This window comes from Zootoca vivipara, chromosome 6, assembly GCF_963506605.1.
Source record: "Zootoca vivipara chromosome 6, rZooViv1.1, whole genome shotgun sequence".
NCBI classification, from domain to species: Eukaryota; Metazoa; Chordata; class Lepidosauria; order Squamata; family Lacertidae; genus Zootoca; species Zootoca vivipara.
In genome coordinates this window covers 11,568,163-11,595,487 of record NC_083281.1, presented here as the reverse complement: position 1 = coordinate 11,595,487, position 27,325 = coordinate 11,568,163, and the positions used below count along the sequence as shown (strand labels likewise).

The window sequence follows — 27,325 nt, the reverse complement described above, 5'->3', positions numbered from 1 at the left end:
AGGGCCCCAGCCCACTCCTTCCTTCATACAACGCCGGCACTCGCCTTCCCGGCATGCTTTGCGCTAGGCCCGCGCGCGTCGTCGCCCCGCCCCTTTCCCCTCTGCCCTGACAATCCATGTCTTATCATTTCTGAGGTAAATCTAAGATGGCGGCCGTCGGCGCTGCGGCCGGGGCAGCTGGTGGCTCCGGCGCCGCCACCGCGGCCTCTTCCTCCGCAACGGCGACGACGACGGCGCCTCCGCCCCCGCCAGCCTCTTCCTCCTCGGTGTCCGCGACCACGGCTCCTTCATCGTCGTCCGCGGCGGCGCCTCAGCCTCCATCGGGCGGGCCGCCCGGCGGGGCTGAGGCGGCGGCAGGAGGAGGCGGAGACGGCAATGGCGGCGGCGGCGGCTCGTCGTCATCCTCGGCCTCTTCTTCTGCGGCCGGAGGCCCTCCGTCGTCGTCGTCTCCCGCGGCCGCTGCGGCATCTTCGTCGTCGGGCGGCTCCTCGGAGTCGTGGTACGTGGCGCTGCTGGGCCTGGCGGAGCACTTCCGCACGTCCAGCCCGCCCAAGGTGCGCCTCTGCGTGCACTGCCTGCAGGCCGTGCTGCCCAGGAAGCCGCCGGCGCGCGTCGAGGCCCGGACCCACCTGCAGCTTGGCTCCGTCCTTTACCACCACACGCGGAACGGCGAGCAGGCGCGCAGCCACCTCGAGAAGGCGGTGAGGGAAGGCCAGACACGGGCATAAAGGGACATTGCGCTTGGGGTAGCGGGTGGCGTTTGTGTACAGGCGTGTTATATACACAGTTACAGAGAGAGCACGAACTTATATTTCCCGTGGGGTGGGGAAAAGGGCTGTGCATGTGTGGGATGGCATGTATTGTGTGCAGATGCATACACATAAATAAGTGCATGTGTGTGTGTGTGTGTGTGCCCATGCGTGCGCTGTATGTCCAGATACATACACGGTATTTATGTTGCGTGTGGATTTACAGGTGGTGTGTGTAGTGTTTGTGTGTAGGCATGTTATATATATAGAGAGAGAGTGAGTGAGTTAATATATAGTGTGTATATATAGAGAGAGATCTTTTAGTTTTAAATCCATTGAGAACACACAGATTAGAATAAAAACAGCACACCAGCCCTTTTGTTAAAAGCTTCAGCAACAAGAAGGGCTGAAGGACAGCAAAGGAAATAGCCAGTTTGGCTTCTCTAGGAAGGGAGCAGTGAATGAGAAGGCTGTGTGTGTATATAACACACAAACACACACAGCCTGTGTAGGTGTACCTGTATATATATGTATAGAGAGAGAGTGATTTGCTCATGTGTGTGTATTGCATTTTGTGGGGGATGGTGTATACACATACACACAGATACTATATATTTTGCTTGTGTGTGAGAGAGACAGTGCATATATGTGTTTATATATTATAGAGAGAATGTTATGTGTGTGTGCAAGTGTTTGTATATGCATGCATGTGTTATGTGGGGGTGTTACATATTATTGTGTGTGTGTGTGTGTGTGTGTGTGTGTGTGTGTCATGTGTTGCATGTCCAGGAAGGGGACACAAGAGTATTTTTATTAGGTCTCTGTGGATGTATATGTCATGTGGGGGAGGGGGGATGGATGGATGTAAAATATTTATATTAGGTGCATGTATATGTATGGATGTGTTAGTGGGTGTTATTGAGTGTGCTAGGTGTAGATATATGGGGCTATATATGTAGATATATAGCGTACCGTCAGCATATGTGGTAGTTATAAAATATTTATTATTCTGTTTCCCAAGGTGGAGCACAACAAAAAATACAAAAAGTTCTTCAGCTACTGTCTCCAATAGGATAACAATCCCCTGTCCTCATTGGGCTGTATTTTTTGCCCTCATAACTTTTTTTAAAAAACATATTTGTACTTTTGCAAACTTCATGGTTTCCCAGAGCATGTTGATACCCACCCCCATCTCTCTGTCATTGGCCTTTTTTTGGCTATGGTCCTATTGACGTCCTCATTCCCAGTTCAGTGTTAAACAGGAAGGGCAGGAAGAAAGCTTAACTCCTCGTATTATTACAATGGTGTAGGAATTTCTTGACAGCTGCCCCAAATTCTCCCATTTTGTTAAAATGTTACAAGCAGACATACAGGAAAGGGTTTGAGCTATATAATTTCCCCTACTGTGCATACATATAGCAGTGCCTATGTGGAACAGTGAGAAGGAGAGGCCTTGAGGTTGTGGTGTGTTAGAGAATAAGCAGATGTCCGAAGGTTGAAAGGGCCCCTATTGCCTGCTGTGTTTGGTTTAAATGTGTTTGGTAGTGTGAGCTGCCTCAGTTAATAGAAGGGAACAGGAGAACACCCTTGAAAAGGAACAACAGAGCAGGAGGAAGCAACTCAGTAGGAGTGCAGAAAACTGCACTGAGTCAGTCAACTTTGGTTAACCTAGTTCAGTACTGTCTACACTGATTGGCAGCGGCTCTGGGGTTGCAGGCAAGAAGTAGGTGTGGGGGCATCTCAAGAATGAACTGAGACCATCAGCAAGTGTGTGGGGAGAATGAAAGTGGACTGTGGACTTTTTCAAGGGGCACGGCTGTGTCGGCTTCTTGAGCATAGAAAAGAAGGAAAGAAAGAAAGAAGTGAAAGGTGGACGCCCAAAGAGGGAGCTCTGTTTATCTTTTATTTCCAGTTGGAAGCCCCATAGCTCAGTGGTTAGAGCACCTGCTTTGCATTCAGGAGGTCCCCGGTTCGATTCCTGGCATTTCCAAGTAGGACAGGGAGAGAGACTGTTCTGAATCTCTGGAGAGAAACATTGCTGCCAGTCTAGCTCAGTAGAAGGCAGCTTCCTATGTCCCTGTTGTGGAAAGGATTAAAATATGGTGCGAGGGACAAGGCAGCTCAGTAGTGACAACTCCAAACTGTCCCCTTCCATTTATGTCAAGAGCTTTATTTTTGTGGATTCCAGGAATACCTCATTTCCCTCTGTTTCTCTTACAGTGGCTGATATCGCAGCAAGTATCCTTTTTTCTGGCCTCATGGAAACGGGGGTTGTGCTGCTTGGAGGGGAAAACACAACTACGTGTCAACAGAGTGTTTAACAAGCCCCATTGATTCTGTGCTTTGGTTTTGTTAATATAAATTTTGAGACGCAACTGTGCTTCCTGTTTTTGGATACCCCTTAAAACAATTGCTCCACCATTTTTTAAAACTATATTAGCTTAACTTGGATGCTGTCAGATTCCGCAGTTTGAGGATGTCAAATTTGAAGCTGCCAGCTTGCTGTCGGAGCTGTATTGTCAAGAGGTAAGTGGAGAAAGAATGTATTTCCCACTTGGTTCTTTAAATCCCAGAGTTCAGTGGGGTCAACAGCCAGAGAAGACTTAGGAAGGTGCTTTAAATAAAGGTAAAGGGACCCCTGACCATTGGGTCCAGTCGCGAACGACTCTGGGGTTGCGGTGCTCATCTCGCTTTACTGGCTGAGGGAGCTGGCGTACAGCTTCCTTGTCATGTGGCCAGCATGACTAAGCCGCTTCTGGTGAACCAGAGCAGTGCACGGAAACGCCGTTTACCTTCCCGCCGGAGTAGTACCTATTTATCTACTTGCACTTTGACGTGCTTTCGAACTGCTAGGTTGGCAGGAGCAGGGACCGAGCAATGGGAGCTCACCCCGTCACGGGGATTTGAACCGTTTAGACCACAGTGCCACCCTTGTAAAGGTGGCTTTACTACTTTACGTAAAGTAAAGGTGCTTTACTATAGCACAAAATAGAGCTGAACTGAGACAGTGCTGCTTGTGGGCTTCCCATGAGGTCATCTCGTTGGACACTGTGAGATCAGAGTACTGAACTAGATGGGTCTTTGGCCTGATGCGACAGCCAGGCTCTTGCAGTTTTATTGCAAGTGTGTATCTGTGGTGGCAGGCAAGAGACAGAGCGCTCGGTTAATCCTGAGCGCCAGGCAGAGTGCAAGAGGAGGGATGATAGACATTCCCTCTATGCTCAGAGTGGGTTACTCAGAATGGGACAGAGCACTTTCTCAGCGTTCCTGGGTATCATTGACTTTAAACTGTTTTCACATACCAATACCTAATCCTGTAGAATTCTATCAGTTATATATTATCTGTGCAAGCAAAAGGAACTTGAGGAATCAAAATGCTTTTTATGTGCAGTCTCAGCAGGAGTGGCAAACAACATTATAGTTAATTGTTGTCACTTGTCTTCACTTAACCCACTGCCATTCTAACAATTGTGAAGAATAGCCCTACGTTATGAATGGTCCATGTCACCATTAAGAAAAAGAGGTAGGAATAGGCCAATAGATATGTGGACTGGATCAAGCAACTTTTCTTCTTTAAGTTCTCAAAGTTCTTAACCTAGCTCAAGGTTGTCATCTGCACTAGCCAGATGTTTAACTGAGAGTCCCTCGCAGTCAGTCCATCATTTGAAAAATAAGACTTTAGAGCTGTCTTGCCCCAAAATGGCAACTACACATTCCATTTTGTTGACTGTAACCTTGGTTTAAGGAGCCATTTGGCACAGTCTTCTATACAGTATCTGAATTTCTAATACTGTTGTACCTCGGCTCCCAAACTCCTTGGTTTCCGAACTTCAGAAGTTGAACAGACTTCTGGAATGGATTCTATTCGACTTCCAAGGTACATCTGTACTGGCTGAAGTTCTTAGCCCAACACCTTGTTGATTCTCCTATTTTGAGTTAGAACTTTGGGTACCTCCCTTTATATCCATATTTTTGTTGATTTGTTTTGTTTTGTTCCAGAACTCTGTTGACACTGCAAAACCCCTGCTTCGTAAAGCCATCCAGATTTCACAGCAGACTCCATACTGGCACTGCCGCCTCCTCTTCCAGCTGGCGGTATGCTTATTTTAAGCCAAGGGTGGTGAGCCATTTTCAGCCGAAGGACTGTGTTTCCTTCTGTGTGACCTTATGTGGGGCTGTGTGTTAGTGGTGGGTGGGGCCAGAGGCAACAGTGGGCAGATCAATTTACTTACTTATAGAATGATAGAGTTGGAAAGGATCAACCCCCTACAATGCAGGAATCTTTTGCACAAGGTGGGGCTTGAACCCACAACCCTGAGATTAAGAATCTCATGCACTGCTCTCTCTCTCTCTCTCTCGCTCTCTCTCTCTCTCTCTGATGCTTCCAGTTTTCAGTGCAACATTTCAGTCAGAAATATAAACCCTCGTTGTCATTAAGCCACATGATGCATGGGATCACTGCTGTTTTTTTACCAGGGCAAGAAAACATGCTAGCCAAAAGCAAGCTGAGCAAGAAGCATAGCATGCACCAGGAGGAATCCAATAGCAACAGATACACCCTGCAAAATAGCGTAGTTTCTCCAGTCACTGCAGTATTGGCAAATCTCATGCACTGCTGACTGATTTGTTTTCATTGATTAAACTCACTACTCACTTGTCACTCAAAGGGTCTCCCAGTGGCTTACATTGAATGTGTGTGTGTAGGTATGGTATATACATGTGCATGTACAGTATATGCATAATTGCCTTGTATAACGTATACAATATAACACATTTATATTTCATACAACATGTTAGGGAAACAAATGAAAAACCACCAGCCGGGGGGGGGGCAGTAATAGAAAACTCAGCACCGACACTGTCGGCTTCCACAGTTAGCTGTAGGATCAGATTTGAAAGGAAGAAGTAGGCTACTTTCAAAATGTAACACTGTGTCTTTTTTCCCTCCACTTAGCAACTTCACACGCTTGAAAAAGATTTGGTGTCTGCTTGTGACCTCCTGGGGGTTGGAGCAGAATACGCCCGTGTGGTAGGGTCGGAATATACAAGGTGAGTCCTTTCTTATGGGGCAACTGGTCTTTTGCCACCAAAGTTGATAGAGTCTGGGTGTGTGTGTGGGGGTGATTATTAGGGGTACTCTGGGGGCTCATTCAACCTTCCAAGAGAGAGTTGCAAAGCTTCCTTGGGGGCTGCCTGGTTGTCACAGGCTCATGATGGGGCCTTCTCAGTGGCGGTTCCCTGCTTGTGGAATGCCCTCTCCCTCATTATCAGCTTTCAGGAGGAACTGAAAAGTATTCCTTTTCACCCAGGCATAAGACAGCCAAAAGATACTATTCCTGGCAGCCTTGAAATTATTAGCTGTCAGAATAGAGTTGTTTTAAGATGCTTGCTTTTAATTGTGTTTAGATGTTTGCTTGTAATTGTTTTTAGATGTTTTAAATACATTAAGCTCATTGCAGTGGATAGGCATGGTATAAAAACTATACAGTGGTACCTCTACTTACGAATGTAATGCGTTCTAAAAAAAATTGTAAGTCGAATCCCATAGGAATGCATTGGGAGAAAAAAATTGTAAGTAGAAGCAACCCTATCTAAAAATTTGTAAGTAGAAAAAATCCTATCTAAACCGCATCCAAGATGGCGGATTGAGCTCCGTTCGTAAGTAGAAACATTTGTAAGTAGAGGTACCACTGTAACTGAAAGTTCGTAGCCGATGGGCTTCCTTGCACTTCTGGTGGTCTTGCCTGTATTTTAGAATCTTCAGTTTGTTATTTTTTTCCCTTTCAGAGCCCTGTTTCTGCTAAGCAAAGGCATGGTAAGTTGTGTGTGTGTTTGGAGAAACCTGCAGATGGGCAGTTCGGCTGTGGCCTACAACATTAAGCCACACATCACCGTAACTTCTGTATCTTTAATACAGAAGTGGACAGCCTGTGGTGCCCACCCCCCACAAATGTCTCCAATAACTATTGCGGCCAATGGTCAGGGGCGATGATGGGAGTTGTAGTCCAGCAACATCTGAAGGGCGGCAGGTTCTCTATCTCCAACCTTAGAAGTCATATTCTCTACTGAGAGTAGGGAATGCTTCTCCTTGGATTAAGGGTAGGGAAATCTCTAGCCCTCTGGATCTTGGACTCCAGCATCCACTTGCATGGCCAGTGGCCACATGCTGCTAGTTCAGCAGGATCTGGAGGGCCACAGATGTTCCCCCATCTCTGATCTAGTTCTTGCTGCTTGCTTGACTCCTTGAATTAAGATAAAAATACAGAACTAAATGGGGTGCATTCCACCAGGGCTCTGCTTATATTCTTACCACACAGCCTTGAAACCCAAATGGGATGCTGTGGGGATGTTTTAAAACAAATAATGTTGGTTGTATCCAGCATCTGCTCTACAGAGTATAACTATAATTTTATTCAATCAATTTATATACTGCCCTTTATCAGAAGCCCCTAGGGTGGTGTACAACATTAAAAACACATTACAGAATATCAGTGATAAAAATATAAAAAGTCAACTGATGGACAGGCTAATAATGAAATAATCATCATAATAACAGTCCTCTTCCCCATACTTTCTCATTCACACGGTGAAATTGAAATCATACGTGACTAATTAGGGTCCATTAATTTTCAGTGTTCTGAGTAGGGCTGATGTTATCACTTTGTATTTTTTAAATCAAGAGGTCATGAGTTCTAGTAAACGTTCCCATGAAAAATAACGATGTTTGGAAACGCAAGTTTGGACAAAGCGCAACATCTTAAGTTAATTTTAAGACTTTGTTAAGAGTGTTAGCTGTTATGAGAAAGGAAAGGGAGGAATTGGCACCTTATGGGATAAGAACTCATATAACCTCTTGTGATGACAATTGCTAAACACTGGAGGACTTTAAATGTTAACCTGACAGTGGAATGGACAGCTGCAGTATGTCACCTGGGATTAATGAAAAAGCTAACTCACAAACACTCTGCCAGATGACACAAACAAACCATATAGCACATTTTATGGCAATATAACCAATATATTGTTTTTGGGGGGAATGACCACCGTTCTGGGAGCGGGGGAGGGGAGGCTTAGCACTTTTCCTTTTAATTACCTGGAATAAAACAATAAAAACATTTTTTTAAAAAAAACACTCCAAAAAACTTGGGTGACATCCAATACTGCATAAATGAACTTATCCTCTTTGTTTGCCCTGCAGCCCTCTCAAATGTTTCCCCGGAGAGTCCCCTAGCCCTCCGGACCAGACTTATAATTCTAAAGCAGTCACATGACAGGCAAGGTTTACTTTGATCTTCTGATTGCAGCCATTTTATTTCCTTTTTTGCTTCTCCCCTCCTTTTTTCATACTCGTCAGCTGCTCCTTATGGAGAGGAAGTTACAAGAGGTGCATCCACTGCTTACGTTGTGCGGGCAGATAGTGGAGAACTGGCAGGGGAACCCCATCCAGAAGGAGTCTCTGCGAGTCTTCTTCTTGGTGCTGCAAGTGACACATTACCTGGATGCTGGTCAGGTGAGTGGAAGGCACTACAGACGCCTGGTAGTTCCCTCCCCCTGCACCCTGCAACGGTTAGAAGGAAAAGCTTGTAGTGGCAAGCTTAGCTATGTCTTCTTGGAACTAAGTCTTTTTGAATTCACTTGGGCGTACTCCCAGATAAGGGAGGTTAGGATTGGAGCATTTGGGTTGTATTCAAGCACATATTATTGGGACTAGTCCAGTGTTTCCCAAACTTGGGTCTTGAGCTGTTTTTGGACTACAACTCCCATCATTCCTAGCTAGCAAGACCAGTGGTCAAGGATGATGGGAATTGTAGTCCAAAAACAGCTCAAGACCCAAGTTTGGGAAACACTGGACTAGACCCATTGTAATGAATAGGCCTCGGTTAAGTTATCTCCAATAATTTCAGTGGCTTGTAGCCAACTAAGGCACACTTGCGCCATTTCGCACTATACATTTGAAGCCCTGTGACAGCACTTTAGCGGTCACGGCTTCCCAGGGTACTCTCCTTTTAAAAAAAACACCTTATTGATTTTTCACCCACAAAAAAGCCTTACAAATTTTAACATAGACCATAAATTACTTTATCTATTGACTTCCCATCTTCCTCTTACATGGTTTTCATATTTACCCTTGAATGCTGCCTGTTTCATATACACTATTCAATACATATATTTCAACCTTTATTATATTATGCTATATATATAATATAATAATATATATGATATATATAGAATATATAGTATTATAACCTACATTTATTTTAATAATGCTGTTGCTCATATTTCATCTCCCTTTAGTAGTTTTTTTTAATACTCAGTAACGGGTCTCCAGTCCTCAAGTTTTTTTTTTTAAAAATTTTGGTCTTTAATCTTGGCTGTTAATCTTGCCAGTACCACATACTCCCATCATTTTCAAAAGCCATTCTTCCTTTGTTGGAACCTCTCCTTCTTTCCATCTTTGGGTGTACAGTATTTGTGCTGCTATCGTTATACACATAAATAAGTTAACCAACTCTTTTGGTACATCATTATCTATAATGAAAAGAAAAGAAAGACCTTTCTTGGGATTCTTGGGATTCCCAGGGTACTCTCCTAACAGCTTGGAAATCTGTTTGACAATTGAACTGCAGCCAGGTTGCCGCCTGGACCCACACCAGCAGTGCAATGACAGCTTTGTAGCGGGGGGAGGGGGGGGAGAGAGAAGGAAGACAGCTGAGAGAGGAACAGAGGGGAAGTCCTCCCCCTTGCCCACTCATTCAATGGGATTAATAATAATAATCATTGTATACCACCCCTCATCCGTAGATCTCAGGGCGCTTCACAACATTAAAATCAGCAGGTGGTAGCTTTTTTCTTTGCTGAGGCGACCCCTTCCTTTCCCCAGGTGAAGAGTGTCAAACCTTGCCTGAAGCAGCTCCAGCAGTGCATCCAGACCATCTCCACCCTCCATGATGATGAGATCCTGCCCAGCAACCCTGCTGACCTCTTCCACTGGCTGCCCAAGGAGCACATGTGTGTGCTGGTCTACCTGGTGAGCTGCTCAATGCACTTGAGATTGGGGCCACATCCTAGGAAGCTATATCAGTGTTGCACTGCTATTCTGTCCAGGTCACAGGGACTGCATGGCCCATGGTAGGGGAGGCCAGAGGCTTGGGTTATATCCAGTGTTAGTCCTACTCAGAGTAGATCTACTGGAAACTTAGGCCCATTTAATTCCAGTGGGTCTAACTGTGAACTTAGATTGATACAATGCAACGCATGTGACTCTTACCAGACACACACTAAGGCTGGGCGATATATCAATATAACCTCCAAAACTGTTTTGAAGTCCATATCATGATAACAGTTTCGTAATTTTTGACCTGGCAATATATCACAAATCATGATACATGTATGTGTATACTATGCAAAAATCACAATGTGGGGAAAACCGTGAAGCTAGGCAATGTTTTGCTTGATTCCTGCAGCCCCTGTTAACTGCTGGCTCAGCTCTCCCCTGCAGGAATTACAAGAGCAAGTTTTTTTTAAGTTTTGGGGCAGCTCATGAAAACTTCTCTTTTACAGCCCTTGGTGTGAAAGTGTCAAGGGCTTGGTGTCAAGCTATCTTTGCTGTGAAGGATGAGTGTGACAACTCAGGATGGTGTACATCATTCTCCCCCCCCCCATCTGATTTCATCCTCACAGCAACCCTGTGAGGTAGGCTAGGCCAAGAGGCAATGACTGCTCCGAACATCACCCAGTGAGCTTCATGGCTGAGTGAGGATTTGAACTCTGGTCTCCCAGGTCCCAGTCCAATGCTTGTAACCATTGCACCACACTGGCTCTTTTGTTTTCTTGCAGAATGATGGCAAAAGGCTTCTGTTTGTTTATTCCCACAGGTGACGGTAATGCACTCAATGCAGGCCGGATACTTGGAGAAGGCACAGAAGTACACAGACAAGGCGCTTATGCAGCTGGAGAAACTCAAAAGTGAGCGGCAGGAATTATTTTCTTCCCTGCCCATGTCTTTGTTCTTTTGAGATTCTGTGCTCGGAATGCTCACCATATGCATGTTAAATCTCTGCCAGAGGGTGTCCTTCTCCCCCACCCCCACTATGTACCTCCCCTTTCTCACTGCTGCCGTTTTTGTGGAGGATTGTGAATCCCCTTTTCTAAGGCCAGTCATACCCCCATCTCCAATCCACTACCATCAAATACCATTTACCGTATTTTTCTGTGTACAGTGGTACCTCTACTTACAAATAACTCTACTTACAAATTTTTCTACTTACAAATGGAGCTCCGTCCGCCATCTTGGATGCGGTTTAGATAGGATTTTTTCTACTTACGAATTTTTAGATAGGGTTGCTTCGACTTACGAATTTTTAGATAGGGTTCCCAATGCATTCCTATGGGATTCGACTTACAAATTTTTTCGACTTACAAATGTGTGTTCGGAACACATTAAATTCGTAAGTAGAGGTACCACTGTATAAGATGCCCCCATGTATAGTATGACCCCTATTTTTTTTAACCCAAAATTAAGAAATTAAGTTGTTTAGCATTTTTGGGGGGTGGGGGAGGTCACTTCTGCCAATCACTCACATGCCTGCCTGCCACTGCCGATTGCTTGCCACTGCCAATTGCACACCTCGCCGCAGCCGCCAATTGCCTGCCCGCTTGTCGCCACCAACAGCCCACCCGCCCACTTGCCGCAGCAGCCAATTGCCACAGCTGCTCTCCAACAGCCACCAATCACCCGCCTAATCACCGCTGCCAATCTCCTGAATGCTGCTGCCATTAATCGCACATCCCCCCTCTGCATTCACTATCTGTATAAGACGACATCAAATTTTTGCCTAATTTTTTTATAGCAAAAGGCATCGTCTTATACTCAGAAAAATATGGTATCCTTTTGTTACACTGCAACGTCAACCAAGATCTATTTGTAAGCATATGTGAACGAGCCCCGAGTTTTCTTTATTCCCCCCTGGGACTTCAGAAATGCAAGGACCCCTTGCCTCACTGCTTCTGGCATATCCCTTTTTGGTGTGCTCAGTTCTGACCCACCCCCCCACCCCCCATTGAAAAGGAGACTGGGGCTAGAAGGTGTCTTTGCCAGCCCATAAAAGTGCCCATAGAATATCAAGATTGCAGAGCAGCTCTTTCCACTTGCCCTTGGAGAGGCTGTCGCAACTGCTTTTCCCCTCCTCTCCACCCACACTAAAGGCGCCACCTTTTCTTTTTCACTTCCCAGTGCTGGACTGCAGCCCTATCTTGTCTTCCTTCCAAGTGATTTTGTTGGAACACATCATCATGTGCCGCCTCGTGACAGGTCACAAAGCCACAGCCCTGCAGGAGGTAGAGCCCAATTTCTGTATTCCAGGGGTTCCTGCTTTATATTCTTTATTGAAAAATAAAAAGTACAAGATTAACAAGTGTGCAGTAGGGTTATAAAAACTATTTCCTATATCGTAAAGGGATGAACTTTTTCTTAGAAACACTGAAAAAGGGACTAATTCTTCTCAGTTGTGAAAAAAGGTCACCCCAAAATGAAGAGTTGAAATCACCGTATATGTCACGTTACTACTCATAAGCATTACCACTCTTAAAAACTTTATGGAACTGTTTAGAATTTTTACATCTGTAAAAGAACTTTTAAAAGTATCAGAAAAGCACTGGAAGCAGGAGCTGTCCATACTCCAGATACAAAAAAGTAATCCGTTTGCAGGACGCGCAATCCAAGTGATGCTGGAATGTTATGCTCCTTGTGGCAGAAACAAAGACAAAGTGCAACCTCGGTTTATTCTAAGCAATAATAAGTGATTAACAGTGTACAAAACATTGTACAAATATTAGAAAATTTGCAAACTCCATTTTTCCTATATACATGCTAAGTGTATTACATAATACATTATACAGTTACATATACAAAAATTGATTTATTGATATTGGGGTGACCTTTTTTCAAAAGATTTGGAAATGACAGTTCATTCCTTTGTTTTTAGGCAAAAGTTCATCTAACTAAGCTACAGGAACATCAGGTTGTAAAAAAGTTATAAACCTAGTGTGCAAAGTAAGGTAAGACACAAAAAAGAAGAAACAAGAAATAGTACCCATATAGAAAACAAAAAAAGAAAAGAAAAGAAATATTGTGTACATTTCAAGAAAGGGGGAATTATTATTGTAGACCTTAATCTAATATGGTATTTATAAAAATGAATTCCAGGGATTCCTTTCTCTTATCCTTTGAGGGCAGAGGAGCAGGAAAAGCCTCGCAGTGCTTGCTGAGGACACAGCAGCGCTGAGGAGCCCTTAGTGCAGCCTGGAGTCGGTAGGAGTTGCAGTCCAAAACAGCTGATAGCAGTTGTAGCTCATTAGATTCTTGCATTGCAGGGGGTTGGACTAGATGACCATCAGGTCCCTTCCAGCTCTAGAATTCTGTGATCAGGAGGGGTCTGTGGTTTGGCAAAGGCTGTCTTACTACAGGGCTGGGCAGCCCAAGGGCCACGTTCTCTGCTGGATAACCTTCCAGGGGTCACATGGTGGGTGGGGCCAAAGGCCACAGTGGGCGGGACAACAGGTAAACATTTTAGCTTTGTAGAGTAGGCTAGTTTCCATACACACACTTCTCTGTACTTCGTCCGGTCAATCAAGAGGTATCATTGGGGTGCAAGGAAACAATCCCAGCAAGCCAAGAACACTCAAGGGGCCGGAGGCCAGAAAGGGGGTGGCTGGTCTAGGGGAAAGCCCCATGGCTCCCCTACCTTGAGACAGGGGTGTCCTACTGCAGCAGCAGCAGTACTAAAGACTTCACTTAGCTGGGGCTGGTGAAAGGTGGTGGAGGAATGGCAGGCAGAGGGCGGGAGGTGACCCTCCTGGGCTGTGTGGGGGAAAGATCCTGTGAGAAAGAAACTCACGGTACTGACTTAAATGCCACCTCTCCCTCCCATTTGCCTCGTCTTCCAAAAGATCTCCCAGGTTTGCCAGCTCTGCCAGCAGTCTCCTCGGCTCTTCTCAAACCACGCAGCTCAGCTCCACACTCTGCTGGTAAGTATATCAACCTGAGTTTGATGGGGGTATAGTCTTCGCTGTGATTCCCTTCCAGCTCTACAATGCTTAAAAAAATTAAGCCAAACAGACGCTGTCTTTCTTCCTTTTAAGCCATGTAATTGGGGCAGGGGTGGGTGGGGGTAAACCTCCTTCAACTCATCCAGTTAAAATATATTTGTTGTTACATTTTATTGTTTTAAACAACTTGCATTGATTTATTTGCAGTATTTATAACTGTTTTCCAGGCGGACTGTACAAAGCAGTTTGCCTAAGATTATTGCAGCAATAAGCACTGGATTTTTAAAAGCTGCAAGAGAATAGAAAAGACAAATTGTTAGTTCAGAAAAAGCTTCTTCTTCGGCCCTTCCTGTTTCTCTGAAAGTAAACTTGGGGGGGGGGCGGTCCCTGCTCTATTCCTTTGTAGTGAGGAAAGGGGATTGGTTTTGAGGAATGTGAATGCTAGCAGCTTTTGAGTGGGCAATTACAGTGGTACCTCGGGTTAAGAACTTAATTCATTCCGGAGGTCCGTTCTTAACCTGAAACCATTCTTAATCTGAGGTACCACTTTAGCTAATGGGGACTGCCGCTGCGCCACCGCCACGTGATTTCTGTTTTCATCCTGAAGCAAAGTTCTTAACCCGAGGTACTATTTCTGGGTTAGCAGAGTCTGTAACCTGAAGCGTCTGTAACCCGAAGTACCACTGTAGTAAGTTGGAAACAAGGCAAGTTAAACAAGAGTGCTTGAGATAGCCTGCTTGGAGACAGGGAAGCATAGCTACAAGTTGGTGATTGGCTAAGCTCCCCCTTGTTGTTGGAGTTTGCAGAAAGAGTTTGAATCTAGTCTGTGTAAATAGTAACTTGTATAAAGCTGTGTTTATTCTGTGTGTATATAATAAAAAAATTAAAAAAACAAGTTACTGTTCAGCAAGTTCTGTTCCTGTGCCATGGTTCATGGGAATGCACTGGCTTAGCAGCTGGAGGTAGCAGAGAGTATGGTTCGAATCCATCAACAATTGGTTCATTTCTATTTTCTATCAAGTTTCATGCCAAGAGGGTTTTATACCCACTACTGCTTCTATGCTCTCTCCCACCCCACCCCTCTCTCTAGAGGCCAGAGTTGTTGAACCTTGGAATGTTAATTTCTCTTTTCCCCTCACAGGGGCTATACTGCATTTCCGTAAACTGCATGGACAACGCAGAAGCTCAGTTCACCACAGCACTCAGGGTAAGGCTGGATTCAGTGTCTCAACACAGAGCCAGAAGTTGGCTTCCTGTGTCCAGGGATTCTCCTTCAAACACAGTTCCTTAACAAAAGTGGGAAATCCTGCCTTCTATGAGTTGGGTTGTTGTTGTTTTTAGTCATCTTCTGACTTTGCCTTTCTTCCTCTTCCCCACACCCACAGCTCACCACCCATCAGGAATTGTGGGCTTTCATTGTGACTAACCTGGCAAGCGTCTACATCAGGGAGGGGAACCGGCATCAAGAGGTAGGAGGATTCCCTTGGCTGCAGTCCTGGACTTGCCTTTCAGAGCACTGGTTGGGAACATCTATGGAATCCCAACACCCTCATCTTGCCAGTGGTCAGGGTTGATTATGGTTGCTGGGAGTCCAGCAACATCTGAGAAGGCCACAGATGTACCCCTTTGATGTTTTTAATGTGTATTGCTGAACATTAAATCCCTTTTTTTCTCCTCTCTAGCTTTACAGTTTATTGGAAAGGATAAATCCAGATCACAACTTCCCTGTGAGGTATGTGCGCCATTTATGCTTGGAAGGAAATAGATTTATGAGTTAGTAGTGACCAGTGCTTGAAATTAACCAGGTGCCAGGTGCATTTTGCACCTGGCTATTGGCCACTTGCAACCAAGTGAAGATGCCTGCGTGCCAGGATGGTGCCTGATGTCTCCACCATCTGGGGATCATTGGATCTAGACTGTTTTCACACCCTAATATCCTATCCCATAGAATTCTATCAATTATATTTTATCTGCACAATCAGAATGAATTTCTGTAACCAAAATGCTTTTATTGTGCAGCCTTAACAGAAGCAGTTACCATTAAGGAAAAAAGGTCCGAATAGGCCTATAGATAGGTGGACTGTCCCTGCATCAAGTGGTTTTCTTCCTGAAGTTTTCAAAGCTCTTATCCTAGCTCAAGATTGTCATCTTAACTAGCCAGATGTTTAACTGAGAATCAATCACAATCAGTCCATTATTTGAAAAATAAGACTTTAGAGCCATCTTGCCCCAAAATGGCAAATAGACATTCCGTTTTGAATGAATGCTTATTCTTACGGCTAAACAGCCAGCATACAGCATTCCATCTTGGTGACTGCAACCTTGGTTTACAGAGCCATTTGGCGCCTAGCTTATATATTTACATTTCTAACACTAGTAGTGACCAAGCACGTGCTTTTTTATTTTCATTTCTATTCCTTTTATTTCCTTTATACCCCACCTTTCCCTCCAAGTAGCTCAAGGTGGTGTAAACGGTCTTCCCCCTTCACATTTAATCCCCAAAACAACCCTGTGAGGTAGGTTACGCTGAGCATGAGTAACTGGCCCCCAAGGCAACCCAGTGAGCTTCATGGCTGAGTGGGGATTGGGGCCGTTGGGTCTTCCTGATGCTAGTCCCACACTCTACTACCTGATGCTGGCTCTAATACCTTTGCAGATCCCTGAGGTGAGCACTCTCTTTGTGCACCAGAATAATTGCATGTCAGTAAGTGCTGGCACCTCCATTGCAAGATAGTAAGTGCTGGCGCTTCCATTGGATCACACAGCGGTAGCTTTAAGTTTCCCCAGATTGGCCAGCGGAAGCAAGGCAGCCACCAATCGCAGCAGCAAAATGCTTTGACATCGCAACTCGCAGTAGACAGCTTTGTCATAGTCCATCGCTTTGTTGGCTATACCGTAAAAACAAGCCCAACACACATTGCCTGCTGTTGCAGGCTTTTACTGCTCAGCTGATCTGGAAGTCAAGGGGGCATCTCTTTCTCATGCTGTTCCCAGGAAGGTTCAGCTGGCACCTTCATTATACACCTTTAGGTGCCAGGCAAAAATGTCTCTCTTTAACCAGGTCTTATCCAATGCCCTTTTAAAATGTGTTGGGGAGGGGGATTATTGAGTTGTTCTTGTTTTTGTTTTTATTATATATATTTTGCCTTTATGTTGTGAACCACACTGAGACCTGCAGGTATAGGGCAGTATTCAAATTTTAGTAATAATATTATAAACACAGTTTCCATGCCTTAATCCACTTGCATGGGTAGATTCTGAAGAAGAATAGCGAACATAACACTGAATCAGACCATTGGTCCCTCTAGTTCAACACTGTCTGCACCGACAAGCAGTGGCTCTCCCAGCCCTGTGTTATCCTACATCTCCGGTGATTGATCATGGGACCTTTTGAATGCAAGGCAGAAGTGGTCTGTGGAGGGGAAAGTTTGGGAACTATTGGGCTTAGAGGTTTACAAAGCAGAGTCTGGATTATTTTTGCCTTTTGGTTGATTAAAATTCTGCAACTCCCAAGTACAACCTCTGCTTGTGCCTTCCCCAGTCTGTGCATTAAGAGTTAATTGCCATCACTGCCCATCAATTGTCATTAATGCCCATTTCTTTGTTGTTGCATCTGCCTCTCCTCCAGCTCCCACTGCCTGCGAGCAGCAGCCTTCTACATCCGAGGTCTCTTTTCCTTTTTCCAAGGGAGGTACAACGAAGCCAAGTGAGTCATGTGGGATTGGTTGGCTGGCTGTTCCAGCTTAAGCAGAGGGAGGGAGAAAGCAAGTGAGGGCAGAGAGTGAGAATGGGGACTTCTTAGTTGGGTGTGCCTGTTTTTTGATGGCACTTAGTGAAGTCAAGTGGCAACCTGCCTCTTTGCAGAGGTGGGTCATTGAAATGAATGACAGTGGGGATGGGAAGCCCTCATTGTTCTTCTAGTTCTGACAAAGCTAGGGTGGTAGGCACAAGTAGGCATCCCCTACCCTGTTCCTCTTTTTGGAGAGATTGCCTGTCCTCTTCCCTTTCCCAGCAAACTTGGATTACTACTATTACTATTATCGTTATGTAAAGTGTTATGTATCCTGCTGTTCAGCCAAGAGCAGCTTGTGTAGAATCAAAACAAGGCAGTCCCTGGTGCCCATACAATCTGCAAAAAAAAAACCCACGACACACGAGGGAAAAGGGACAGGGAGAAGAGGAAGATCAAAACAGGCAGCAATTTCTAATGAGTTATTCCCTATACTGACCAGCTGGCAAAGTTCATGGGCAGGAGGTACCTGGTGGAGCTGTGCCCCCAGCAAAGATGATGGAGTGAGCCTTCTGCTTCCACTCTCTCCCACTGAGGTATCCAGGTAACAGTTGTGGAGAGAGGAGACCCGATGGAGCTGGCCTGTCACAGCAACTCTGCTTGCTATCTCTGGGTTGTGTCCAATTGAAGCAGACACACTGATATTAATAGACCTAAGTTAGCTGTGTCCGTTAATCTCAGCAGGACTAACATTGGGTAGCAGAGTCCCTTCTAAGACAGAGCCATCGAGGCCTCCCCTTTAACCAGCACGGACGTTTTGCCCAAGCCACAACCACATGCACTGTGGGGAAAGGGGGGGTAAAGAGGGGGCAGAGACAAAGGAGATTTGCAGGCAGAGGCGATTAGCAGTCCTTGTTCAGCCCTTTGCCAAGCGCCAACAATACTGGGTCTCCTGACACCACTGTGATGCTAGGTGATGGGCAGGTAGACAGTCCCAGCCATACCTCATACTCAAGCAGTGGGATTCCTAAGGGAAGCCAGCTGCTTTTACAAGCGTTCTGGAATTTAACAGCACAGAGCAAGAAGCAAATGGAAAAGGCCAAGGGATAATAAAAGTGGAGTGGGGGTGGTTTTTATATATGGGTGTGGATCCAGAGAGAGATTCAGAAAGCTAAAAATAGTTGTCAAGTCAAATCTGTGGAGACTCTAGAGCAGGGGTTGGCAAGGTTTACCTCGCCTGGGCCGGTTCACTCCAGCAGAGATCCCTCCATGGGCCAGATTGTGCGCATGCCCAAGATTTCCAGCGTCTGCGCAGATGCGATTTCTGGAGTCTGTGCAGATGCGATTTTCAGTGCCGCGGAAGCGAGTCCCCATGCCGTGTTGCACTGGTTTAGCGCAGTGTGTGGGGACTCACCAAGCAGGGGGCTTGGTTCGGGGGCGGCTCATGGGCCAGTTAAACAACCCCTGTGGGCTGCTTGTGGCCCATGGGCCTTAGGTTGCCTACCCCTGCTCTAGAGCCTTTTCCCAATTTTTCTGCAATTGCGTTTCCCACCCCACCCCCAATTGTAAGGTTTTTAAAAAAGTGTTACAGTCATACCTCGGCTCCCAAATGCCTCGGGAGTTTAATGTTCTGGCTCCCGAACGATCAATAACTGGAAGTGAGTGTTCTGGTTTTTAAACGTTCTTTTGGAAGCTGAACTTCCGACGGGGTTTCCGCAGCTTCCAATTGCAGCCAATCAGAAGCCGCGCTTTGGTTTCTGAACATTTCGGAAATGTAACAGAGTTCCAGGACGGATTCCGTTCAACTTCCAAGGTATGACTGTATCAGTGTCTGATTTTAAATCGTTGTCCTTAGCAGGTCCCTATAAATCCACAGAACATTTTTTGGGGGAAATACCCACTTTGCAGGGAGGGTGTTAGTGGAAGATGTCAGCTTTTAAGTGTCTCTAGTCACTGGACAAAAACCAGCAGGGCTTGTTGCATTCCAATTGTCGCTTCAAGCTGCTCCTTTTCTTTCCGACAGGCGTTTTCTGCGGGAGACGTTGAAAATGTCAAACGCGGAAGACCTGAATCGGTTAACAGCCTGCTCCCTTGTCCTCCTGGGTCACATCTTCTATGTGTTGGGGAATCACAGGGTGAGCAGAACAGGCTCTCTAGAATCGTGCTCTTGTCAATGTTTCACTTCTTTGTCACCAAAGGGGACTGGAGTGTGGAATCAATCCAGCTTAAGAATGCCGCCGAGCAATGCTCTCCATCCCCCTGAGCTCGTCAGGCCTCTGCTTACAAAATTGCCAAGAAAACAGTGGTGCCTCTGGGGTATATTGGGCACGTTGTGACACTCGTGATCAGTTGCCAACTTCTGTAATGTGGTTTGCTTATTTGTGTCGGGTGGGGGGTGGGAGATGCACAGAATAGATGTCCAAGGGTTTGCTGAGGAGATTGGAACTGTGAATCTCCCTGTCCCACACCCCCTTTAAACTGGTGGAATCATAGAATATATGATAGAGTTGGAAGGAATCAAAGGGCCATCTAGTCCAACCCCCGTAATACAGGAATCACAGCTAAAGCATCCAACCTCTGTTTAAAAACTGTCAATAAAGCATAGTCCATCACTTAAGGTAGTTTGTTCCACTGCTGAACAGCTATTACCATCTGGAAAGTTATTCCTAATGTTCAGCCAGAATCTTGGGTCATCCTCTCTGGAGCAGCAGAAAACAAGCTCGTCTTGTCTTCCATGTGACAGCCCTTCAGAGATTTGAAGATGGCTATCATATCTTCTCATTCTAAATACCCCCAACTCCCGCAAACGTTCCTCATAAGGCTTGGTTTCCAGGCCCTTGATCATTTGGGTCGCCCTTCACACTGTTGGACAATGAGTGCAGACAATAATTTTCCCCGCTGTACATAAAGACGTCCTGCAGATAACTCCCATTTGTTCACGTGTTTAGAACAGTTGCTTCCAAACTGCTGCCTTTGGAGAACTCTGCTAGGCTGCCGCAAGAAGTGAATTGATGGAATTATTTGAGCCCTCAGTGTGGAGGAGACTGCCTCCTGCATCTCTGTGTGATTGGCTGCTCTGGAGTTGCTTCTGTTTAGAGCTGGATAATTCTGCCACAGCTTTACCTGAGGTGTGGGTTGGAATACTCATCCAGTCTTAAGTGCAGCAACGCATGCAGTGGAGCTTCTCAGAGGAGGCTGTGTGTCGAGTCTCTGTAGGAATCTATGATCTGGAAGTGGAATAGTGACTTGCAATGGAATGTGGTGGGTACCACTCATTCTGAGGGTAATTCTTACTATCCATACATCAAAATCAAAACTTGGAAGAGGGCTTGAGCTATCAGAAGTTTAGAAAATACTACTGTTTGGAGGTGGGGGAAGTCCAGTTTGCTCAAGCTGCCTTGCAGCTTTCCTGCATTGCAGGGGGTTGGACTAGATGAGCCCTTGGGTCTCTTCCTGCTCTACAGTACTATGATTCCAAGCGGTGTTTGTATGCTGCCACTGGGGTTGAGGCATTCTGGAATTCCATTCTTGGGATTCTTTTTAGAGGTGACAGGCACGGCCCACTCCTGCAGTTTGGTGTGGGGCATTTCATGCAGGAATTTGGAGGTGGTGGATTTGTCCACATGTGGTTTCCTCACACCCTTTGATCCAAGTCTCTGCTATCCCTAGGAGAGTAACAACATGGTGGTTCCCGCCATGCAGTTGGCAAGCAAGATCCCGGACATGTCCGTGCAGCTGTGGTCATCGGCTCTCCTGCGGGGTAAGTGTCAGAAAAAGGCGGGGCTGCAGGTGAGTGGCAGAGCAGCTGCTTGGCATGTAGAAGGACCCCAGCTCAATTGCTGATGGCATGTTTTGTTTCAAAAGGGGCAGTTAGCAGGTGGCGAGACCCTGGAGAGCACCTGCCAGTCAAGAGTATACAATACTGTGCTAGATAGACCAAGAGTCTGACTTGTTTTTTGTGTGCTACCTTTAAACTTCCTGCCAAACTGTCTCTGAGGGTGAACCCTCTTCCTAGTTATTGGAGGAGAGATGGGGGGGGAGACTCCATCTTCCTCTGGGTGCCTGCTAATCAATTTTGGAGAGGGGGAAAGCCCCTGCTTTTCAATCACTGCAAAATAAGGTCTCTTGAAGAAAGAAAGAGGGTAAAGGTTTAATATACCAGTATTGTTTTTTGTTTGGGAACAGTCGGGATGCCACATTCAAATACAGAATTGTGCCTCGTTGGCATTCAGTGCTACTGTTGCTTCATTCCTGGTAAAGAAAATGAAACTGGCCATTTCCTGGGCTCCCCAAGGACCTTCTGTGCAGCTACTATATATTTGTATATCATCTTATTTTGGCAGGCAGAGAGGGTACTCTTCATCACCTTACTCATTCTTCTTTCATGGGAACTTCCTTCCATTTTTTGTGCATAAAGAATGCTACATGAACAATTTAATCATCTTTTGGGGGAATTCTGTCTCAATATAGAATAAAAAGATGTTTAAAGTAGTAATAATAATAATAATAATAATAATAATTAATAATTTTTTATTTATACCCCGCCCATCTGGCTGGGCTTCCCCTGCCACTCTTGGGCGGCTTCCAACAAACATTAAAATACATCAAATATCACAGATTAAAAACTTCCCTAAACAAGGCTGCCTTTAGGTATTTTCTAAATGTCAGGTAGTTGTTTATCTCTCTGACCTCTGATGGGAGGGCGTTCCACAGGGCGGGTGCCACTACCGAGAAGGCCCTCTGCCTGGTTCCCTGTAGCTTTGCTTCTCGCAGTGAGGGAACCGCCGCTGGACCTCAGTGTCCGGGCAGAACGATGGGGGTGGAGTGATTATAAAAAAAAAAAACCTGGAAGCTTTTATCTTAGGGGTTATAATTTGCTGGAAAGTCCTTGCTAAATCTAACCATGTATGTCTTTTGTACCTGGATCTTTTGGGGGAGATCTTGGTGAGAGTTCTAACTGTGCGGCTTATTGCCCTTGGTTCTGGTTGGTCTTCTAGTAAAAAGGCAAATTAGGCCTGACAAGCCAAATACCTTCCTATCCCCCTAACATTGCACCATCTGTGTGGGTTGGGGCTTCTGAAATGGACAGAGACTAGGTGTGTAACCCCACCAGGAGTCTGCCATCTCACCCTCCCTTCCTCATTTCTCCCTTCCCTCTGTGGAAAAAAAGATCTGAACAAAGCCTGTGGGAACGCCATTGATGCCCACGAAGCTGCGCAGATGCACCAGAACTTCTCTCAGCAGCTTCTCCAGGATCATATTGAGGCCTGTAGTCTCCCAGAGCACAACCTCATCACGGTATGTCAGACCCTCCAGACATTGCTAGATTCTGGCCCCCAGCCGCCGCCATAGCTCATGTTCAGGGGGCGATAGGAGGTGGGGGGCCAGCAGCATCTGTTTCCTAGCCTTCCTTTTTATAGGCATCCTGAACTTCCAGATTTGAGCTGGTTTAGGGTGCCCCTTTAAATGTGTTGTGGGAGGGGGGATTATTGGTTTGATGTTGGTCTAATTTCTGCCGTGTATTTCATGGTTTTTATATTGTAATTCTGTGTTCTGCCCTGAGATCTACGGGTAAAGGGTGGTATATAAATTTTAATGGTAACAATAATTATTATAATTAATCCTCTGAATGTCATTCGCTGGGCAGAGTCGCCACCGTTGCTGTTCAGTTCCTACTTGTGGGTTTCTCTTTTGGGCATCTGGTTGGCCACTGTGAGAACAGAATGCTGGACTAGATGGGCTGCAGGGCAGTTCTTATGGATGGCTTTAAAAATATATTAGATCAGTTCATGGAGGAGGAGGAGGAGGCTGTGTTCTCCCTCCACTGTTGGGAAGACTGTCTGCTCTTGAATACCAGTTGCTGGGGATCACAAGTGGGGAGAGTTGCTGCTGTTGTGCTTAGGCTCTGCTTGTGGGCTTCCAATTGTGGAAGGAGGTCTGCTGTGTTAAAATTACTGCTTTAACGGGGATGGTGGTTTAACTTGGGTGGGTGCTGTTTTATTTGGAGGATGGTGGTGCTTTAACAACTTGTTAAATGTTACAGTCATACCTCGTGTTGTGTTGGGTTTATGTTGCGTCTTTTTGGCTTGCGAACACTGAAAGTGTTCTGCACGCTTCGCACATGCGCAGAAGCGCTCTATTTGCGGACTTTTCAGGTGCAAACGGCACCTCGGAACGGATTGTGTCTGCAACTAGAGGTACCACTGCATACGTTAATTTGGATAGTTTTATGTGTGAGCTGGAGTATTCTTTAGGGGCTTTGGTTGGGGAGTGTATTGTTTATTTGTGTGTGTGCTGCAGGACTCCTCATCTGATGCTTTTTAAGTAGCAAATTGGCCAATAAACTCTACTTAAAAGTACAGTGGTACCTTGGTTTATGAACACAATTGGTTCCGGAAGTCTGTTCATAAACTGAAGCGTTCATAAACTGAAGCGAACTTTCCCATTGAAAGTAATAGAAAGTGAATTAATCCGTTCCAGATGGGTCCACGGCATTCGTAAACCGAAAATTCGTAAACCGAGGTGTTCATAAACCGAGGTTCCACTGTAAAGTTAAACAGTCAAGCATTCCCATAATACAGGCTGCTAAATGGTACTGGTTTTGAGGGTAATATAACATTTCCCACTTCAGTTGCTCACTGACCATTCAAACTAACCCTCAGCTTGTGTGTGTGTTTCTCCACCCCTACCTGCAGTGGACAGACGGACCCCCACCTGTACAGTTCCAGGCACAGAACGGACCCACCACCAGTCTGGCCAGCCTGTTGTGAAAGGAGGGCGATGTGCAGTCTTCACTTGGAGAAGAGGAGGCGACGGAGTTGGGTTTTTTATTACGCTGAGCTTTTTTAAAACAGACAGTGGGCTGCAGATTCCTTGCCTTGCAGGTGTTGCGTTAGGGAGGGATACTTCACAGACTTGCAGGACAGCAGGGCCACTCTCAGCTCCTTCTTAAGGTTTCTGTGTTTTGCCTGGATTGCAGGTGTGTGCGCGTGTCTCCATTACACACACAAAGGCACACACAATTGTGAGAAGGGGTTTTGATACATCCCTTCCCTGACCCAGAATTAGGTTTTACGCAATTCACATGGACAAGTGTTCCTTCCATTAAGCTGATTCTTTTCAACATAACTTTAACGACAATTTTCTAATGAAGGGGAAAAAACTGGTGTGGGGAAGCAGGGGAGGAAACCACCCAGCTAATTTGAAACTGCCCGTTATAATGTCACATCCTTGCATTTTAACTGGCACACTCCCAAGTCTGTTACATTTGTTTTCTTGAGGGAAATCAATTCGGTGGTCCAGTAGCCACCAGCCAACACAGACTGTGTGTTCCCTAACAGTTGACTCCTTTTGGCTTGGCATATAGTAGAAAGAACTGTGCATAGAAGCAAAGCGAAAATCGAGTGTGGGGCACTTCAGGGAACACTTGTTCCATGTTCTTGGGGACGGGAGGCTTGGACAGTTCATAAGGGAGAGCAGATCACAACTACTACTGAATCTGCTGGGTCGGCTGCCCCTCCCCCCCCGAGAAATCAAGAGGCTTTCCTGTGTTGGGATAAAAGCCTGCCTTGCCCTGCTCTGGCTAGCAAAACAGGAATATTTTATGCAAAGTACTAAAACTAATTATGCAGTGGTGATCAATTTGCATAATTTAATCATGTTGCAGAATCCTGCTTTTCTTGGTGCAGAACTTCTGCTTTTTAGCACAGGGACACAGTGCTACTTTTAGTGTGCGTGTGTGGGTTTTTGTTTTTAAAAAGGAAATATTTCCTGCAACCAGATTAACTTGAGCATTCAATCATGGATTTTTCAAATCAAGAATACAGTCGTACCTCTGCTTACGTATCCCTCCGGTTATGTAAACTTTGGAATACGTAAGCGGCAAACCCGGAAGTATATTTCTGGGTTTTTGCCACACGCGCATGCGCAGAAGCGCTCTACTGCCGTGCGTGCGCGCGCAGAAGCAGTCTCTCCAGGTTTGAAAACCTTGGGATCCGGCCAGGCCTCCGGAACAGATCCCATCCGCAACCGGAGGTACCACTGTATTCATAAACTGAAAAAATGGCCTGTGTCCTCTATCTAATCATGTTCTCTCATGAGGCTGCTTCATTCTGCTACTGAAACCTGTTGCAGACCCTCCAGGTTTTCTGGAGCTGGTTGGTGATGTGCAAAAAAAAAAAAAAGTCCCAGCAGGGAAGTCACTTTCAGTGTCTGTAGAGGGTTTGGAAGTAATCCCTCAAAGAAGCTGAGTGTGTTGGCTCACTAGAGCAGATCCTCTGCTTGTCTTACCCCCTAGAAGAAATCATGAATTGAAACTTCCCTTCAGCCTTGAGCTGCGTCTTTCTCATTCTTGCAGTGACCCCCGGACCTGCTTTTTCTCTGACAGACTTGTCCTACATTTGGGATAGAGTGCCAGAGTTACCAAATGTTCCAGGAAGGTGTTGAGACCAGTGATAATAGACCTGTTGACTTTTGCAGGGGGTGGGGGGTGTTTAGCTCATCCTTTCCTCAGCTGCTTTTTCAGCTGAGACACAAGTCAAGCTGGATCTGCAAACCTGACATTTCTGCAAACGCTTTTGAATGATATGGATCTTTCATTTGCTTGTTTGAGGGCAGCACAGAAGGATGGCCTATTCCCAGGACTTTCAGGCAAAGATTATGTTGATTTTCCCAGACAGTTGCTCAGGGACCAGAAGTGTACACTGCCACAGAGGATGAACTCTTCACCCTCCCTCTGCCCCCACCTCCAAGGCACCCTTTAGACACCATCTCTAGAGTTAACAAGAGGACAGGTTGCTCAATATTGGCATTAGTATTTTTTTTATTAAAAAAGAGAGGAAAAAGTGCTATTAGTGACAAATTAAGCATGTTTTGACAAATGTGTTTGAGAGGCATTAAGTGGTTCTTACAACTTGGGAAAAGCACTAGGTTGATCCTGAGAGAACTCTCCCACACTTTGGGTTAGAAACTCTCCACCCCTCTGGGAAAGACCCACGTTTAAATTGCTTGGAGGGGTTGACTCTATCAGGCCATGTGTTGAGTATGTCTGCTGTAATACCTACGCCCCCCCTCCCCAAAGGTTTCCCATCCACCCACCCCATCCCAACAGACCCCTGTCTTACGACCAGGGGCCCCACCTTCCCAGAAAACCCTCATTTGGGCCAGTTATGTGGGCACCTTTGTAACTTTGCACAGTTGAAAGTGTGGCACCTGCCCAACTTGATGTGAGAAATTATTTGCTTCGTCACTCTTAACAGTCCCCTCTCCTGCTCATGTAAGGCTCTCTATGAATGAGTTCTTTTTATGTACTTAAAAAAAAGAAAGTGCGCTTTAGTAAATTTGTACAGTTTTGTCTTTTAGCCTTTTTCCAAAAAAGTGTTTAATCTTTTCCTAGCGATAACGTGCAGACATTAAAAAAAATGTACAGTGGTTTTATTTTGTCTTCATTTTCAGGAGCAAAAGTGGTTTTTCACCTTAGTCCATGGGGTGAGTTTTCGGAGAATCTTGGGTTTTCTTTTGTCATTGGGTGTGTCTCTATTTTGAGCAGAACTGTGTGCAGGTGTCTGGATGCAGGTGCTTCCTAAGAATTTCAGCTTGGTTTTTAAAAATGAAGTTTCCAACCAAGATGTGACTCCTAGGTAGTAGCAGTGGTGCCTGTGGGAACCAAGTGGTTTTCCAGCAGAGGTTGGATGACCATCTGTCATGGATGCTTTAGTTGAGATTCTACATTGCAAGGGGGTTGGACCAGATGATCCTCGGGGTACCCATCCAACTCTACAGTTCTTTGATTTGTGCAATA

General features: G+C 45.6%; 1 protein-coding gene across 1 annotated transcript; it reads left to right on the top strand.

Annotated features, from left to right (window-relative positions):
* Positions 1-134: 134 nt before the first annotated feature.
* Positions 135-26,955, top strand: MAU2 (MAU2 sister chromatid cohesion factor). The gene is made up of 19 exons (XM_060275415.1): positions 135-701; positions 2,970-2,987; positions 3,210-3,275; positions 4,749-4,844; positions 5,704-5,798; positions 6,537-6,564; positions 8,104-8,259; positions 9,631-9,777; positions 10,625-10,715; positions 11,983-12,086; positions 13,698-13,775; positions 14,938-15,003; positions 15,182-15,265; positions 15,479-15,528; positions 17,425-17,502; positions 19,550-19,661; positions 21,196-21,286; positions 22,697-22,824; positions 24,222-26,955. Exons 1-19 carry the CDS (start codon positions 147-149, stop codon positions 24,294-24,296), a joined length of 2,118 nt encoding a protein of 705 aa, XP_060131398.1. The 5' UTR covers positions 135-146; the 3' UTR covers positions 24,297-26,955.
* The last annotated feature ends 370 nt before the right edge of the window (positions 26,956-27,325 follow it).